At 34.5% G+C, this 16,789-nt stretch overlaps 1 protein-coding gene across 1 annotated transcript; it reads left to right on the top strand.

The window, feature by feature from the left end:
- The first annotated feature begins 5,920 nt into the window (after nt 1-5,920).
- On the top strand, nt 5,921-16,566 carry LOC137404660 (uncharacterized). Its single transcript, XM_068090884.1, has 8 exons — nt 5,921-5,995; nt 7,500-7,629; nt 7,768-7,874; nt 10,687-10,778; nt 11,614-11,723; nt 14,455-14,554; nt 15,478-15,582; nt 16,438-16,566. The coding sequence occupies exons 1-8, from the start codon at nt 5,953-5,955 to the stop codon at nt 16,468-16,470; spliced, it is 720 nt and encodes a 239-aa protein (XP_067946985.1). The 5' UTR covers nt 5,921-5,952; the 3' UTR covers nt 16,471-16,566.
- Nucleotides 16,567-16,789: the final 223 nt, after the last annotated feature.

Here is a 16,789-nt window from a genome sequence, read left to right as displayed (position 1 = left end):
AATGAAAGTTTCAAGTCGCTTGTTCCTAGAACAGTTGCAAGTTTCTAGATGTACTGCAAGAGATCGTCATTAGTAATCGGTAAATAGAAAGTTATCCAGTGCAATGGTTGGGCGCTGGAGAGGTGTAGTGGTAGTGTGCTTGTCTTTGTATCTGAGGTCCTGAGTTCGATTCCAGTGCAATGCAATGTTTTTTGCTCTAACATTTAGCATGGTTTCAGACGAACAATGCTTCTATTATAGTGAAGAATATTCCTTTCAACTAGTATGTGTATTAGTCACCACCATCGAGAAGCCTTGGCAGTTACGGATAGGAAACATAGATGTACTTTATATTTTAGCTGGGCTTGTTTCACCTATCACTATTTTAGTTTAAGTTTGTCAGCTGGTTTCGTATTAGTAAAATTTACTTTTGTCACGTTGAGTGTTGGTGATCACCTTAAACTAACTCATCAGTAATGTAGGTCAGTAATGTAGGTCAGTAATGTAGGTCAGAAGAATTGCAACTTCACTAAACAAGTGTATTAACTGCTTCTGAATTGAAGAATTCCAACTAACTGCGACTCTTTGTCATGTTCCAGCATATCTGACTCCATTTAAGGGTATTTCCAGATCTGTGCTTTGTTACTTTGCCTATGCTAAATGTTCATTTTATGCTAATTATAAATTTAAAGATCTTCCATGGTTTGCGTCCACAGTTTTTATGCTACGAGTACAGGTTTTCAACTCGTTTCAGCTCCCGTGATGTGAACAAATTGAATAAAACTAATAATTATGTTGAAAATAACACTGCAATGCAATCCACTCAGCAATGCTCTACCTAAAATCTGTTTTTTAACATAGACAGGTGTTTTACATCAATATATCAAAATGTTTATTTAGTTTACTAACTGTTGCCTTTTTTATGACTTTTCTATTGTAAAACTTAAAAAAAAGTATTAAAAACTAATGCGTTAATCAACTTTATTTGTCTCTGTTTTAGTTACCTTTGGCATGAGGCTGATTTGTCATTGCGCTAAATCTGGTCTAAACAACAGTTTAGACCAGAAGAATTGACAGTAGCTACTCTAAAAATGGTGTATTAGTTAGTTACCTTCAAATTACACTATAGTTAGGCAAGTCCATTGGTAAGAAGATTTTATTCATTTGTGTAACAAGGTTATCAGTCACTCTAAACTAGTAAATGGGATAATGCATTGTAATTTATTTCAGAATTTGTGTTAGCTACCTTCAACTATAGGTATGTTAGTTACCTTCAACTATTGACATTTTAGTTACCTTCCACTATTAGTATGTTAGTTACCTTCAACTATAGGTATGTTAGTTACCTTCAACTATTGGTATGTTAGTTACCTTCAACTATTGATATGTTAGTTACCTTCCACTATTGATATGTTAGTTACCTTCAACTATTGGTATGTTAGTTACCTTCAACTATTGGTATGTTAGTTACCTTCAACTATTGATATGTTAGTTACCTTCCACTATTGATATGTTAGTTACCTTCAACTATTGGAATGTTAGTTACCTTCAACTATTGGTATGTTAGTTACCTTCAACTATTGATATGTTAGTTACCTTTAACTATTGATATGTTAGTTACCTTCAACTATTGGTATGTTAGTTTCTTTCAACTATTGATATGTTAGTTACCTTCAACTATTGGAATGTTAGTTACCTTCAACTATTGGTATGTTAGTTACCTTCAACTATTGATATGTTAGTTACCTTCAACTATTGATATGTTAGTTACCTTCAATTATTGATATGTTAGTTACCTTCAACTATTGGCATGTTAGTTACCTTCAACTATTGATATGTTAGTTACCTTCCACTATTAGTATGTTAGTCACCTTCAACTATTGGCATGTTAGTTACCTTCAACTATTGATATGTTAGTTACCTTCCACTATTAGTATGTTAGTCACTTTCAACTACTGGTATGTTAGTTACCTTCAACTATTGGTATGTTAGCCGCCTCCAACTATAAGGCTGTTACTTTACTTGCAAGCAGAATAGTTCATTTTAGTTGCCAATAAACATGTTAGTTACCAATAAACATGCTAGTCGAGAAGCTATTTTGGCTTGTGTTTAAAACCTGGAACTTTGTAATAGCAGTTTAGAAGTTTATAAGTTAGTTTAGCATTATGATGAAAACAATGCTACATGCTAAAGTATCTCTAATCATAGTTACGTTCTACCAGTCAAAGAGAGTGAGAGTGTAATACAGTGATAAGAATGATTATAAAAGCATGTTCATCACTTTTATTATAATTTGTTTGTTGATGTGTTAGTGGCTTCTGAGAACATAATCAAACTCCTACTCAAAAGACATGTGATGACAGGACGGGAATACAAGCTTAAAACCGCACAGACGGGTAAATCTTCTAGAAAAAATCAATAGATGTTCTCTGAAATTCTATCTCTGATTATCCAGGTTCTCTCACAGAGAAAACAAGTTTTTTAAAATCTCAACTGTCAAAGTGTCTTTGATCATAGCTATGCTTTACTTTCTAAAGAGTGAGAGTGTATTTCAGTGTTAAGAATAATTATAAAGGCATGTTAGTTACCTTTAAAATTAATCTTTCTTATTTGTATGAGTGTACTAGCGGCCTGGTGTGTCATGAGAGATTGTCATGTGTACTAATTATGTGCACAATTATTGTTAGAAGACAAAAGTAGTCGAGTGGGGCTGATGGTAATGTGCTTGATTGATCATCAGAATAACTGGGTTCAGTTCTTGCGCTGTACAATCCTTTTTCCTAATGCTCTTATCCTAGCTTTGAACTGATGGATAGACAGACATGGCTCTTATTATAGTAAATATTATAGGAAAGATTTGTGACTTCCTTAAACTGACAAGATATAACTGAGTTAAATACAGAGACTTTGACTCAAGATACAAATAATGTTGTTTGGCCTCTCAGCAATCACAGATTTCCCATCACAAATGACACGAAGACACATAGACAACTGAGTTTATAGAACTTAACACTGGTATGATTCTTTCATCAGCTACAGTTATAAGCAACTGGAGGTTATTTTCAAAAGCATAGATGCACTATAGATCATCCATGACTTCTATATGTTGTGGTTCCATTACTAAAAATGCTAGGTAATTGTTCACCGTCACCTCCCTTTCATGTCACACACTAGTATGAACTCGACACACAGTTAACACAAAGACATTAAAATATGTGTTAACATTATGTTAACACAGTTAAATGTGTTAACACTGTGTTAACATTATATTAACATAGTGTTAACACAGTTTAGATGGATGTATACCTTTGTGAACTATCACTTACTTACAGGTTTGTAGAAAGTTTTTTGCAGGTTTGTGTTAACACCGTGTTAACACACTGTTAAAGGCCTTAACACATTGTTAACTGTTTTAACACATTGTTTACTATCTTAAAACAGTTAACACAGTGTTAAGATTTTCAAAAATGAAGCATTTTTTATTTCAGTTTCATACTTTAAAATTACTTAACACACTTACACTCTTCAACAACAGAAAATTTGTGCATAAAACTACCTTGTCATTCTAGAGTACAAGATCAGATAACTCCATCAATATCCATATTATCTTTGTTACATCTATGACCAGAAATGGCTGACATAATATAAATAGGCTACTGTGATATGGTGATAATCTTAACACTGTGTTAAGACTTTTAACAATGAAACATTTTTCCTTTCAGTTTCTTATGTTAAAATTACTTAACACACATTACAGCTAAATGGACCATGAATGACTTTAAAATTTAATCACCACTTCAGAGAAGGCCAAGTAAATTTTTCACATAAATTTTATATGTTAAAATTATTTAACACACAGACTTTAACAACAAAAAGTTGTGTATAAAATTACCCTAACAGTATGCATTATATAACCCAAATATTGTTTAGAATGTGAGATAACACCTTTAGCATTGGCTCCTTTAAAGCCATCTATCGTTCTTTGTATAAAGTTTTTATTTGGTTTCCAAAAAGCAGTGCACTTGCTCTCTAGTTTGCTAGACATAAAGTAATATTCAAAAACATAATATATTCCGAATATATTCAAAATAACGCTTAAATTGTTAAAGCTTTGCTACAGCTTGAAGCTTTTTAACAGCCAAGCCTAGAGCTTTAATACCAGCTTATCTACAGGTTCTTGTCACAGTGGTATTTGTGTGCTAGATCTCAGCGGAGACGGATTCTTCGTTTAAAACTGTTTTTTGTTATCCTGTGGAAATCCGTAGGGTGGTGAGTAACTTATACATAGTCTGAGTAGAGACTAATTCTTGCAGAGATATTTATTATTTTGTTAGTATATTTGTTAGTTTTAACACTCTGTTTTTTTAGCTTTTTGTCCAACTTGTTCATAGATGAACTTACACAAAATGTTAGCAGATTTTATTAGAAAGTATTTTTCTATTACTTGCGATTGTTTTTGATGCTTGAGGTGATCTGCCTACCAGGAAGTTTCAATATTATAATCGTCTAATTTGATTATGGTTAAAATACCAAAAAATTTCACTAGTTGTGTGGCTGCCGGTCTCTCTCCTTATTGCTATCAGCTATTGTGTTCAAGTCGCAGCGTTATGTGTCTCTATTCTGTTGACCTCTTTGCCAAAGTTCAACGAAAGATTCTATAATCGCACTTTCACTTGAATATTAGCATTCCAAGCAGGGATTTCATTCAAACTATTATATTTATGGACTGGGCAGGTCTAAAAATACAAAAATCACCTCAAATTGAAGATTAATGTCTTAGCTTTATATCGATATTTTTATTTGTATCACTTCAATGGTGTGAGTTCACCTTTCACAGCAGATATTTGTGGAGACCACTTATCTTCTTAAAGGTAACTCATGCCTTTGTCCTTTGTACAAAAAGTTATCACCAGCCAGTTGTCTGTAAACAAACCATGGGGCAAATAACATGGCAGAGTCACTTATGAATCACACCAAATTTGGTTTGCTTTGCTTTGGTTGACTCGTAAGCATCTGCCCTAAGAAAGCAACCTATTTTTAAAAATTAACGATTGCTGTTCTGCTCACTGTTCATCTCAGGGACTTATAAAATAGAATATTATGCTAATAAAAGTTTTCGTTTCAAATGAAGCACTTCAGATTGAATTTCTTTCCAAAATGAAATTTTTTACCATCAAACCATCATTTGTTTAAGATAAAGCTAAATAGATGACATTTCATTTCTGTTTTTCAGAAATCGTTCAACTTGGAAATACATTCCTTGTCGGGAAAAACAAATTACATGAAACAACAGAATCATTTAGGTACAAAGTTTAAAAATTTAAAGTTGAATTTATAACATTTTATTTGTTTTTAGACAATTTTTGACTTGCAAAAATCTTCTTTGTTAGGAAAAGCAAATTAATTCAAACAACAGAATTACGGTATGTATGTTTAACTATTTGACTATTGGAGCTACTGTTATTTGTTGTTTTGATTTCCAGCTCTAGTTTACCCCTTTTTCCAATAAACATTCCTATTAGTTAACAAAATATTTGCCTTGACCACCCATTTAAGGGTGGTCAAGGCAAATACTTGGCCACCCTTATTAATAATGGGCTAAATAAACTTTAAAAATTTTATTTTTACAAATATTTTTGTTTTAAAAACTTGAATTTAGATGCATGTATTTTTTGTAGATATGGACAGCGCAGAAAGTGTTATTTATGCAACTTCTAGTATTACAGAGCTAAGCCAAATTCAAAAATTCAAGAATAAATTCTCGATATACCAACCTATAAAAAAAGCCGTTTCTAGCCACCCTCAAAGGTATCTCTTTGTAAACTTGAATTATAGGCTAAATTATAAGTCACAAGATTAAATGTTTGGTGGGTTCATAACTCACTTTTGTGTTATTCTGTTAACCAAAGGAACTGGATGGCTCCTCCATCACATTACCAACTACAAGATGTGTACGTCTATGGACCCCAGCATATGGCTATATACCAAACATCGGCTACATCTGGTCAGGTGATAGGTGAGGTGTCTCTCTCTTTCTCTATATATATCTCACATTCTTTGTTCATACATACTTACTGACGTACATACTTACTGACGTACATACTTACTGACGTACACGCTCGCTGACGTACACGCTCGCTGACGGGCACGCTCGCTGACGGGCACGCTCGCTGACGGGCACGCTCGCTGACGGGCACGCTCGCTGACGGGCACGCTTGCTGACGTACACGCTCGCTGACGTACATACTTGCTGTACGTCAGAAAGTACATCAGAAAGTACGTACTTTCTAACATACGTACTTTCTAACGTACATACTTTCTAACGTACGTACTTTCTAACGTACGTACTTTTTAATGTACGTACTTTTTAATATACGTACTTTTTAACGAACGTACTTTCTAACGCAAGTACTTTCTAACGTACGTACTTTCTAACGTACGTACTTATTATTAACATACGTACTTATTGACATATGTACGTTCTAACATACATACTCTTTTACCAGATGAGGCTGGTTGTTAAACCAACGTATTTTTTATCATCTGCAGTTTAGCAGGAATTACAAAATGTATCAGCATAATGATAATGCTCAGCTTTTCTACAACATTCTGCTCAATTTCACTGCAGAGATCAGATTACTATTAAGAGTTTGGAGCTTGAATGTAGTGATGTAATAGACGTAGTAACTGCTTAGAAGTCTGAGAAAATTTGAGCGCATCATTTCAAATTAAAAAAACACTATAAAAACCAGCCAAACCATGAGAAGGGCCTGCTTCTCATGCAATTCTAAAAGTTAACCGATTGGTGCTACTGAGTTATTTTGTATGACTAAAATAAATTATTTTAACATTGTCATAATTATTGACCAATAATTTCTTGAATAACATTTCAAGTCCTTTTGGAACAAATAAAAAAGTAACGCATTCTGGCGGCGCCATTCGTCATTCCTTTTGCTAACCTTTAGAAGTTACATACACTTATTTAGCTGTCCATTTATTTTTATATAAATATGTATTTGTTTACTTATTCCGTATTTATATAATTATTATCTAGACAGCCTACCAGTTCATAACCATCATCGGTAAGCGTGAAGCGGCATGGGGGCAAACCCTCTCCATGTTGTTAGAAAACTTGCACAGGTGTAATTCTGCTTCTATATATATGTAGCTTTGCTCTAGCTTGAAGCTTTCTAATGGCTTCCTTCCTAAGCTACCTTTAAGCTTTCACACTAGCTGAGAAAGCTAGTCTTTTCAACATGAATTTTTAAAGAAAAATGTTTTTAAAAACATTCATTGAAGAAAAATAGTATGAACAACTATTAAGAGATCGATGTAATTTGGTCATCTATATACAGATTTGACAAGAAAAGTAATATTATCTTAAATAATCAAAGCAGATAAAAATATTGGTTTTCAATATACTGTAATTACACCACAACTTTTAAGCATTTTTGTTGCCTCAAAATACAATTTAAAAAATTAAAATAAGAAACAGCATTGGCTCTCTGCTTTTCCTATAGATATAGACAGCATAGAAGATGTTATTGATGCAACTCCTCATATTAGAGAGCTAAGCCAAACTGAAGGATTCAAGAATGAGTTTGTGATATACCAGCCTACAGAGGAAGCCGCCTCCAGTCACCCTCAAAGGTATCTCTTTTTAGACTTGAATTATAGGCTAATTTATAAGTCACAAGATAAAATGTTCAGGTTTACAGCATCTTATGAAAGGTTTGAAATACTTTGGAGGGCTCATGACTGACTTTTGTGCTATTCTGTTAACCAAAGGAACTGGACGGCTCCTCCATCAAATTACCAACCGCAAGATGCGTACCTCTATAGACCCCAGCATACGAATATAAACCAAATACTGGCCACATCTGGTCAAATGACAGGTGAGGTGTCTCTCTCTGTATATATCTTATATTCCTTACTCTCATACTTATGACATACAGACTAGACATACATATACTTCTACCAGATAAAGCTGGTTATACAACACCCATGGAGTTTTTTACCTGAGGTGCATCAGCAATTATCAAGGTCAACATAATAACGATAACAATCAGGATTTCTAGAATATTCTCAGTTTTACTTCTAATGAGAAAAATGAAAAAAAGAGTAAAATGAGAGGTTCTTCTCATGAGAATTGAGAATTTTCATATGACATGTGGGTAGACAACTCCTCAAGTTCTACAGTATCGTAAAAGATATGGAATAGAAACACAAGTTAAAGATGCTACTCATCCTTTTTCATAAATTTTTTTTAGAAGTTCTTTTTTATGTACACTTATTTTTGCTCGATATTATGTGTATTCCCACGACCAAACGAGCGGAGCGAAGTGTGGGAGTTTTTATGATAAATGCATGTGCACACAACTTACGAAAATTATTCATCAACAATGAGACGAACCCTCGTCAAGAAATTTCATCAACAAATTTAAGTATCGTTATGTAAAGTCGTTAAAGTATAATAACGGTACAAAACACATTTAAACCTATTTAAATATGTTACCAAGTCTTTTTAAACCGTTGGTATTATCTTAAAACTTACCCATCTGATCGGATTATACACAAATAGACAGATTAATTTTAACAAAAATCGCCACAAAACACTTGAAAAGCTTGGTTTAATAAAAGTTACGACCGAAAATTGAAACGCCGAGGGACAGATAATAGAACGATGAAGTCTTGCGCATTTCACGAAAAAATAACGTGCACTTTTCACCAGTCTATAGCATTGTCGAATTGCCGAAGGTTTTGGCAATTAACACAGGAGTACAGAAATCGCTTCATTTTTGCCGATTTCAATTTTTTCATTTTCATTTGCCGACACATTTGAATACTTTGCCATTCTAACTGATGTCCAACGCATTATAAGTAAAGCAAATGACGATGATATTTTTTAACGTTTCTTATGAGATTATTACAATAATTAATTATAAGTTTGGATGACTACAGAACAATGACTACGTAGTACAGACTTTCTAAAAATCTAACACAGTGTAAGTAAAGGCATGACGATAATATTTTTTCTAACGGTTCTAATGAGATTATTGCAATAATTAATTTTAAGGTTGGATGACTACAGGACGATGACTACGTAATACAGATTTTCTAAAAATCTATATAAATATCACAACTTCGTGATATTGTTAGCTATGCCGTTTTGAAATGTAAACAAAATTATGCATTGGTTATTTATTATTACTATATAAATAATATTGGTTATTCTAATAATATCAGTGCATTTTACTTCTAATATTGGCCAATATTGCATTTCTTTTTTTGCAGGAGGAGAGATATAAACATATAATCTTTTCCTTTCATTATTGCTATTTGTTGTATATAATAACACCCAGTACATTACAGCTACCATTGCAGTTATCCTATTTGACTGCTAATATTGCATTTCTCAACCACTAATACCCTTTCTTTTTTCCAATATCACTTTGGTCGTGGGCTGTATGACAGTGGAATTTCTAGTGTATATATTTATTTTTATCTATATCTATTTTGTTTATTTATTGTTTAGTGTTTATTTATTGTTTATGTTATATTTATTTTAAATTTAATAATATCATATTTGTTTACTAACGTATATATGATTGTCCTCCAGCCAGCTAACTATTAGGTACGTATCATGAGTGAAGTGAGGGGCACAGAAGAAACCTTAATCTATAATGTAAAAACACTCGTACCAAAGCTTATAAATTATAGTCTGTACATACTGTACAGCTATGCATATTTGTTAATATACAGTACGTATATTTAGATAAACAAAAGAATAATCAAATCTAAATGTCAACTCAACTGTTGTGGTATTTTTAACCTTGTGTAAGTAACTGGCAAAAGTAAAAACAAAGTTGTGTGAAATTTTATATTTGATTATTTATAATGCTCAATTTATTTTAGTCAGTGATATTTTATTTATAAAAAATCACTCCAACATAAAACATTAATTTTTCTAGCTTATAAAGAATGCTAAAGCATGAAATAACATGTGTCACATCATAGCATGTAGTGTGACATCATAACATTTGGTGTGACCTCACAGCATATGTATCTATATACTGTAGATGCGAGTGTTTGATTGTCTGTTGTCTGTCATTCATGTGTCCAGCTACAGTGATTAAAATCTCAGAACAGAAAGCCTACTTTGCACTCGAACTGAACTCAGAAACACCCACTCTTGGGACAAGCATACTATTCACTACGCAATGTTGTTCTTACCATGCTATTGAATAATTGTGTTCATACTTATTCTACCGGTTGAAATATGAATGCTTGCAGAAATTACTATCGGTTCTTACTAGCATGCTTAAAGATCATGATTGAGTTAAATATCATGAAGTGTAACGATTACAAGCAGGCTTTTAAACACAAGCTGGCTTCAGGTGGCGGTTTTCTGAAGTTGTTGCTTAATGAGGACAGACCTATGTCTGCTTGAAACAGGTTTTTAGTTATTAGTTAACAGCATAACAGTATAACAGTATAACAGTATAACAGTATAACAGCATAACAGCATAACAGCATAACAGCATACCAGCATACCAGTATAACAGTATAACAGCATACCAGTATAACAGTTAATATCTAAGTACTCTTACGTTATACATTAGACTATATGTATACAGATGCATGTTTATGCATTTCTAATAATTAAAAAAATGACATACTCATAAGATCTGTCTATTCATGTTTTAGACATGTCTAGAGGTTATGATTTATTTTATGAATCTAACAAACTCCCTCCAAAAAGATTCAAGAAGCCGCCTTTCTTGCAGGTAACAGCTGAGGTAAGCCTTCTAGATTAAGGGACTGCTCTTACTGTGACTGTTATTCCTAATGTTAGTAGCCAATAGTAGTAGCCAATAGTAGTAGCCAATAGTAGTAGCCAATAGTAGTAGCCAATAGTGGTAGCCAATAGTGGTGGCCAGTAGTGGTGGCTAATAGTGGTGGCTAATAGTGGTGGCTAATAGTGGTGGCTAATAGTCGTGGTCAATAGTGGTGGCCAATAGTGGTGGCCAATAGTGGTGGCCAATAGTGGTGGCCAATAGTGATGGCCAATAGTGATGGCCAATAGTGATGGCCAATAATAGTGGTCAATAGAAGTCGCCAATAGTAGTGACCGATAGTAGTGACCGATAGTAGTGACCGATAGTAGTGACCGATAGTAGTGACCGATAGTAGTGACCGATAGTAGTGACCGATAGTAGTGACCGATAGTAGTGACCGATAGTAGTGACCGATAGTAGTGACCGATAGTAGTAGCCAATAGTAGTGATCAATAGTAGTTGCCAATAGTACTAGCCAACAGTAGTAGCCAACAGTAGTAGCCAATATAAAGTTTTTAGACTTGGACACAGAGTTTTAGCTTAGGAACAGTTAAAACGAGACTAATTTAGAGTGTTCCACAAGTTATAGCACAAATTACATGAAAACAATAAAGAATAATAAAAATAACGTGGTATTCTGTGTATCATTGCATTAAAATTATCAAGTTATGATATATGTGACACACGCAATCAGGCCATTGTTTCTCAGTTGTACTTGAGGGGAACAGAAGAGAACTTGATTTCCATAAATATGATTATAACTTTTTTGTACTGAATTTGCATGAAACTTTTTTAGGGGTTACTTGAGGGTCACCCACATGGTATGCTGGTGAAAGAAATATGCGAAGCTATTAAGAAGCGATACTCATGGTTTTCCTTCAGTCACAAAAGCAAAGATAGAAGCTGGTGAGCAGCTGATTCAGCCTGATATCCAAGGCAGTAATCAAAATGAAGCGGTATTGGATTAACATAAACTAACATGGACCTGCAGTAAAGGCAAACAGAAATTGGTAGAAAAAGTTCTAGATTGTTTGAAACTAGTAACGTCGCATTTGAATTTGCCAGTTCAACGATGGTTTGTATCCCCTGATGTGCCTTTCCATACATGATGATTAGAAGTTTGCGCTAACACTGAAGAACAAACTTCATATAAACTGGGTTCTAAGCATAATTTAAGTACAGATAAACTGGAAAGTCTTTGTATGTCTAGTTTTTATAATATTTAGGTAAAAGAAAATTGGAGCAGTTATAACCCTTAGCCTCAATTATTTAAGAATGTATAGTAAAATCTATTGTAGAATTTTCCCTTTTTTAATTGAAAATTTGCAATACAGCTGACTGGCTGTATGATCCTGCATATCACAGCTGCATGCTGTTTAGGAGCCTTCTCCGCGGCCGGTTGTCTGTAGCTCCTCGACGCTCAGGTTTAATTAGCAAGAACTCCGTTCTGGGGTGTACAGCCTCTGTCAGAGTAGCCATGGGCATAACTAAGAGGTGTCTTCCCAGGCCTGCATGGTTGACCAAAGTGCAGAACAGTTCTCAAGGCATGTCGACCCTGTAAGCGCCTGGTGAAGGCCCTTGAAGGAGGCCTTTGAAGGTGACGGGCCTCTTGAAGGGAGGTTGCTGCGGCCGCTTCAGGTTGCTCAGCTTGTTGCAAGCCTGCCTTGGGTAAAAGGCCGAGCGGGTTCGACTTGTATACAGTCCTCGGCCTCTTCCTTCAGGGTCTTCCAGAGATGTAGCAGGCTTGCCTCCCTTGTCCATGCATAAGCTCCAGCTACTTCTTGGAAACCACAGATGAAATACTAAAAATCCCCTGATACCAAGTATTGAGGGGCCTTGAACTGATGGGCTGATGCCCGAGTCTGGGGGCCAACACTAGCTGCTCAAAGACCTTGGCCAACCAGTTGCCTCTTGGTTTGTGCTCCTCGAGTGTCAGAAATCCATGGTTCATTGGAATAAGCTTGCCAAGCTCAAGGGCTGCTTGTGTAATATGACTTAGCAAGCTCAGGGAAATCTCTTTCCCACTAGAAACAGCTCACCAAGCTCCGAGGCAGTGTTGCTCATGCAGCATCAGTGACCTTGCATAGCGCAGAGTTCTATGCGTATCTTAAACAAGATGATGACGCATATCGCCTAATGAATCCATTGCATCTCACGCAGCTTAATTGGTTAGATTATTGCCTGGTGAATGGGAGGTTCCGAGATCAAATCCAACACAAAACGGATCTATAATTTCTAGATTTTCATAGCTATAGCTGGAAAGACCAAATGATGACTAAGATTTATATATAGACTAGTTGTACTACTCGGCGTTTCCCGTGTAATAAAAAAGTCTATGAACAGAAGATTGATTTGTATTTAACATGTAACAACACTTGCCATTTTAACTTTAAAACTACATATCATGAGAGAAGTGTGTCGTGTAGTTGAAATAAATTATGAGAGAAATAAAAACAACTGTAAAACAACATACCATGAGAAAAGTGTTTGGCACAGTGTAAATAAATTGAGAAAAAAAATAAAACAACTGTAAAGGTTTTAAAACTTTGTCAAACAACTTTTAAACTTTATATCATGAGGAAAATGTTTGGTGCAGGTCAAATAAATCAAAAAATAAAGAACGATTATAAAAAGGTTTAAATGTAAATGTGAAATAGTAAGCAAGTAATAGCTAAATTAAGTCGGTTTTGATACAATTAATACGAACTGAGAAAACAAATTAAAAATCCTGAATATGTAAAATTAATAAAATCAATTCTTGTATAGAAATGCGCGTGTATAAAAAAAGGTTACTGTTCCACCAGAAGCTATCCATCAAAACTTTGAATACAACGATACTGGTACCTCTCGATACCAGTAAAAATAGAAACAATGAGATATTGTACTGTCTTTGTCTGACCGAACGGAGAGATAATGTTGAGGCTCTTCCCACGTAGACGATATAATTGTCCGTGTGAGAAGATTTGGCCTTGACCCCAGATATAGTAATTGAACTTTACAAAAAATATTTTTAAAAAAGGGGCGTCATTATGCGTGGGGACATTGGTAAAATAATCAGCGTGAGCTATAGCTATAGCCGGAGCGACACACACATAGTTTGAGAAGTATGCATTTAGATTGGACATAACTTAACGAGTGGCGATATCATGAAAATTATTTTTGAAAAAGAAAGGTGAGTGTCCTTGGACACAATCGCTAATTGCAAAACCCTCTGCTATATACCCTAAGTTAAATCAAAATCACTATGTGAAATGTTCAGTACAGTGTCTCGCAATGAACTGTTTGTAAAGGTGTCAAAGTGTCACAGACATGGGAAATAGATAAATAGCTTTGCATAACCATCTTGTCTGCCTATCATTTATATCATTTAAAAAGAGCTTCTACAATAATTATGTTGCTGACAGAGGTTGTATTACATAATTCATTTAAAATTAAATTACCTATTTGTCTTTTGAAATATGGACAGATTGAAACAAAAAGTAACTTGTAACAAATAGGCTATGTAGGTGGGGTCACCTGTTGCCAATAAGTAGCAAATGCTAAGCTCTTGATGATAACTACTTACTAGTTATGGTACTCAAAGTCTAAATGGCTACTGCAGTCGATAGGCACAGAATTATAACACTTCTAATTTTAGCATCAGAAACAAGCTCTCTACACTGGTATGCTTTGAGAAATGTGGGAACAGTACCAACAGTGAACGAGACCATCAATGGAGAATTGCTCCCCAATTTGTGGTAAGGTCATTCATTCTCTGTCCACTTCCAGCAACCACTCACAATTGTCAGTGCTTGTATCTAGGTTATACTGGAGTCTAGGTCAGACTGGAATCTAGGTCAGACTGGAATGTAGGTCAGACTGGAATGTAGGTCAGACTGGAATGCAGGTCAGACTGGAATGTAGGTCAGACTGAAATGTAGGTCAGACCGAAATGTAGGTCAGACTGGAATCTTGGTTCAGGTTGGATTTTTGGTTCAGGTTGAATTTTTGGTTCAGGTTGGATTTCTGGTTCATGTTGGATTTCTGGTTCAGGTTGGATTTCTGGTTCATGTTGGATTTCTGGTTCAGGTTGGATTTCTGGTTCATGTTGGATTTCTGGTTCAGGTTGAATTTATGGTTCAGGTTGCTTTTCTGGTTCAGGTTGCATTTCTGGTTCAGGTTAGATTTCTGGTTCAGGTTGGATTTCTGGTTCGGGTTAGATTTCTGGTTCAGGTTGGATTTCTGGTTCAGGTTGAATTTCTGGTTCAGGTTGAATTTCTGGTTCAGGTTGGATTTCTGGTTCAGGTTGGATCTCTGGTTCAGGTTGGATTTCTGGTTTAGGTTGGATTTCTGGTTTAGGTTGGATTTCTGGTTTAGGTTGGAATTCTAGTTAGGCTCGGATTTCGGGTCCGCTTCGAATTTTGGGTCAGGTTCGGATTTTGGGTATATTGATGAAGTGATAATCACTAAAAAGAGGTCTACATTCTTACATTACCTTGAAAGTTCACAAATTAAAGTGTACATCTATGCATAGAGTGCATATTTTTGGCAGTAAAGTGAATGATGGAACTGCATGATATAATTTAATCTAACCTACATCAAATAAAGTTTTGACTAGCTCTCTTAACTTGTCTCTGACAATATTGTAAAATAACTCTTAAACTGTTGACTAATTTTGAAGGATCAGTTTCTGGCAGGCGATTTCACTTCAAATGGCTGCAACTTGAAAAAAAAGAATAGAAAAGTGAACAGAGGAATAACTCAGTTTAGAGAGTTTACTGCTGAGGTAAGTTACTGGTCCTTTCTCTGCCACAAACCCTGGAAATATTGACTCATGTTGGAGATGAGCACAATGTTGCCACAACAAAACATTCTTTCATTTCTTATTTTCATCTTGCAAATGTTATACCAACTATAATACTACTTAAAATGACATTTTATTAGCCTTCATTAACTAAATTGTTAATTTCATATGAACATGGACTAGACTTATACATGCAAGCCTGCATCTTGACCTTAACAACTTCAAGTTGACGATAGGCAAAATCGGTAGGTTGACATTTTGTTTGTAATTCGTATAAAGTCATTAGTGTTGCGAATATGATGCAAGGCTCAGTGGTATGCTAATAATTTTTTCCTGCGAGCATCACGACAACACAGTTATCAATTAAAAAATAGAATTTAGACCTATACTTGTCTTGGACTGAAAGTTTATCATGCAAGATTGGTTAGAATGGCGATTCTTGATTTTCCTCTTAATTGCACACTATCTTTTCTCCTCCTTCAATATTATCCAACACCAGTAATATGATACGGTATAACTTGTTTAGAAACATTTTAAAGTTCTAAATACAACACAGACTACAGTATTTTATGTGAACATTAAGTTCACTTTAAGCTTGTCTATGGGCAGCTTGATTTTTTAATACAATTTGACCAAACATTCATTGATTACATAATATATATTACGCATTAATTTAATGCATAATATATATTATGTATTACGTAATATATATTATGCAAGTTTTAGTTACGTAATGGAGAAATTCATTTCCATCATGTTGTTCATTCAAATCAGTCAAAAGATCTAAAAGTTTAGTATAGTTACCAGTTGACTTACTCGCATTGGTCATTGTTTTAGATTCAACCTCAATCGAACCTCGTAATTGGCTGACCAAATATGATCTACCTTTCAGTGGAAATTTGAAATCTGGGATTTCAGTATGAAATTATATTTTTTCGAAGAGCTATAGTTAGAATTTATTTACAGAAAATATTTGTTTTGTTCATATAATTAAGTTATATTTTAAAATCATCTGTTTTTAGATAATGTTATAGAATTTGACACCCTGCTTGAAGGTGCTTCTATATTTGTAATGAGAAATTGTTGTACACGTAAATCATCATGTGAGATATTTATATTACTTCATTTAGTCCGGACTACCTGATTGCCTCCTTGTCTACAAGTCAACAAATAAATTGTTTTATAATAT

This window comes from Watersipora subatra, chromosome 9 (genome assembly GCF_963576615.1).
Source record: "Watersipora subatra chromosome 9, tzWatSuba1.1, whole genome shotgun sequence".
Lineage (NCBI taxonomy): Eukaryota > Metazoa > Bryozoa > Gymnolaemata > Cheilostomatida > Watersiporidae > Watersipora > Watersipora subatra.
The sequence above is the reverse complement of the archived record's forward strand: the minus strand, read 5'-3'. Positions and strand labels throughout refer to the sequence as shown.

Bases quoted from the DNA above. Each gene is read 5' to 3' on its own strand.
- LOC137404660 (XM_068090884.1), top strand. From the start codon at position 5,953: ATGGCTATATACCAAACATCGGCTACATCTGGTCAGGTGATAG. The intron at 5,996-7,499 runs GTGAGGTGTCTC...CTTTTCCTATAG, and splicing joins TACATCTGGTCAGGTGATAG to ATATAGACAGCATAGAAGAT. The intron at 7,630-7,767 runs GTATCTCTTTTT...TGTTAACCAAAG, and splicing joins GCCTCCAGTCACCCTCAAAG to GAACTGGACGGCTCCTCCAT.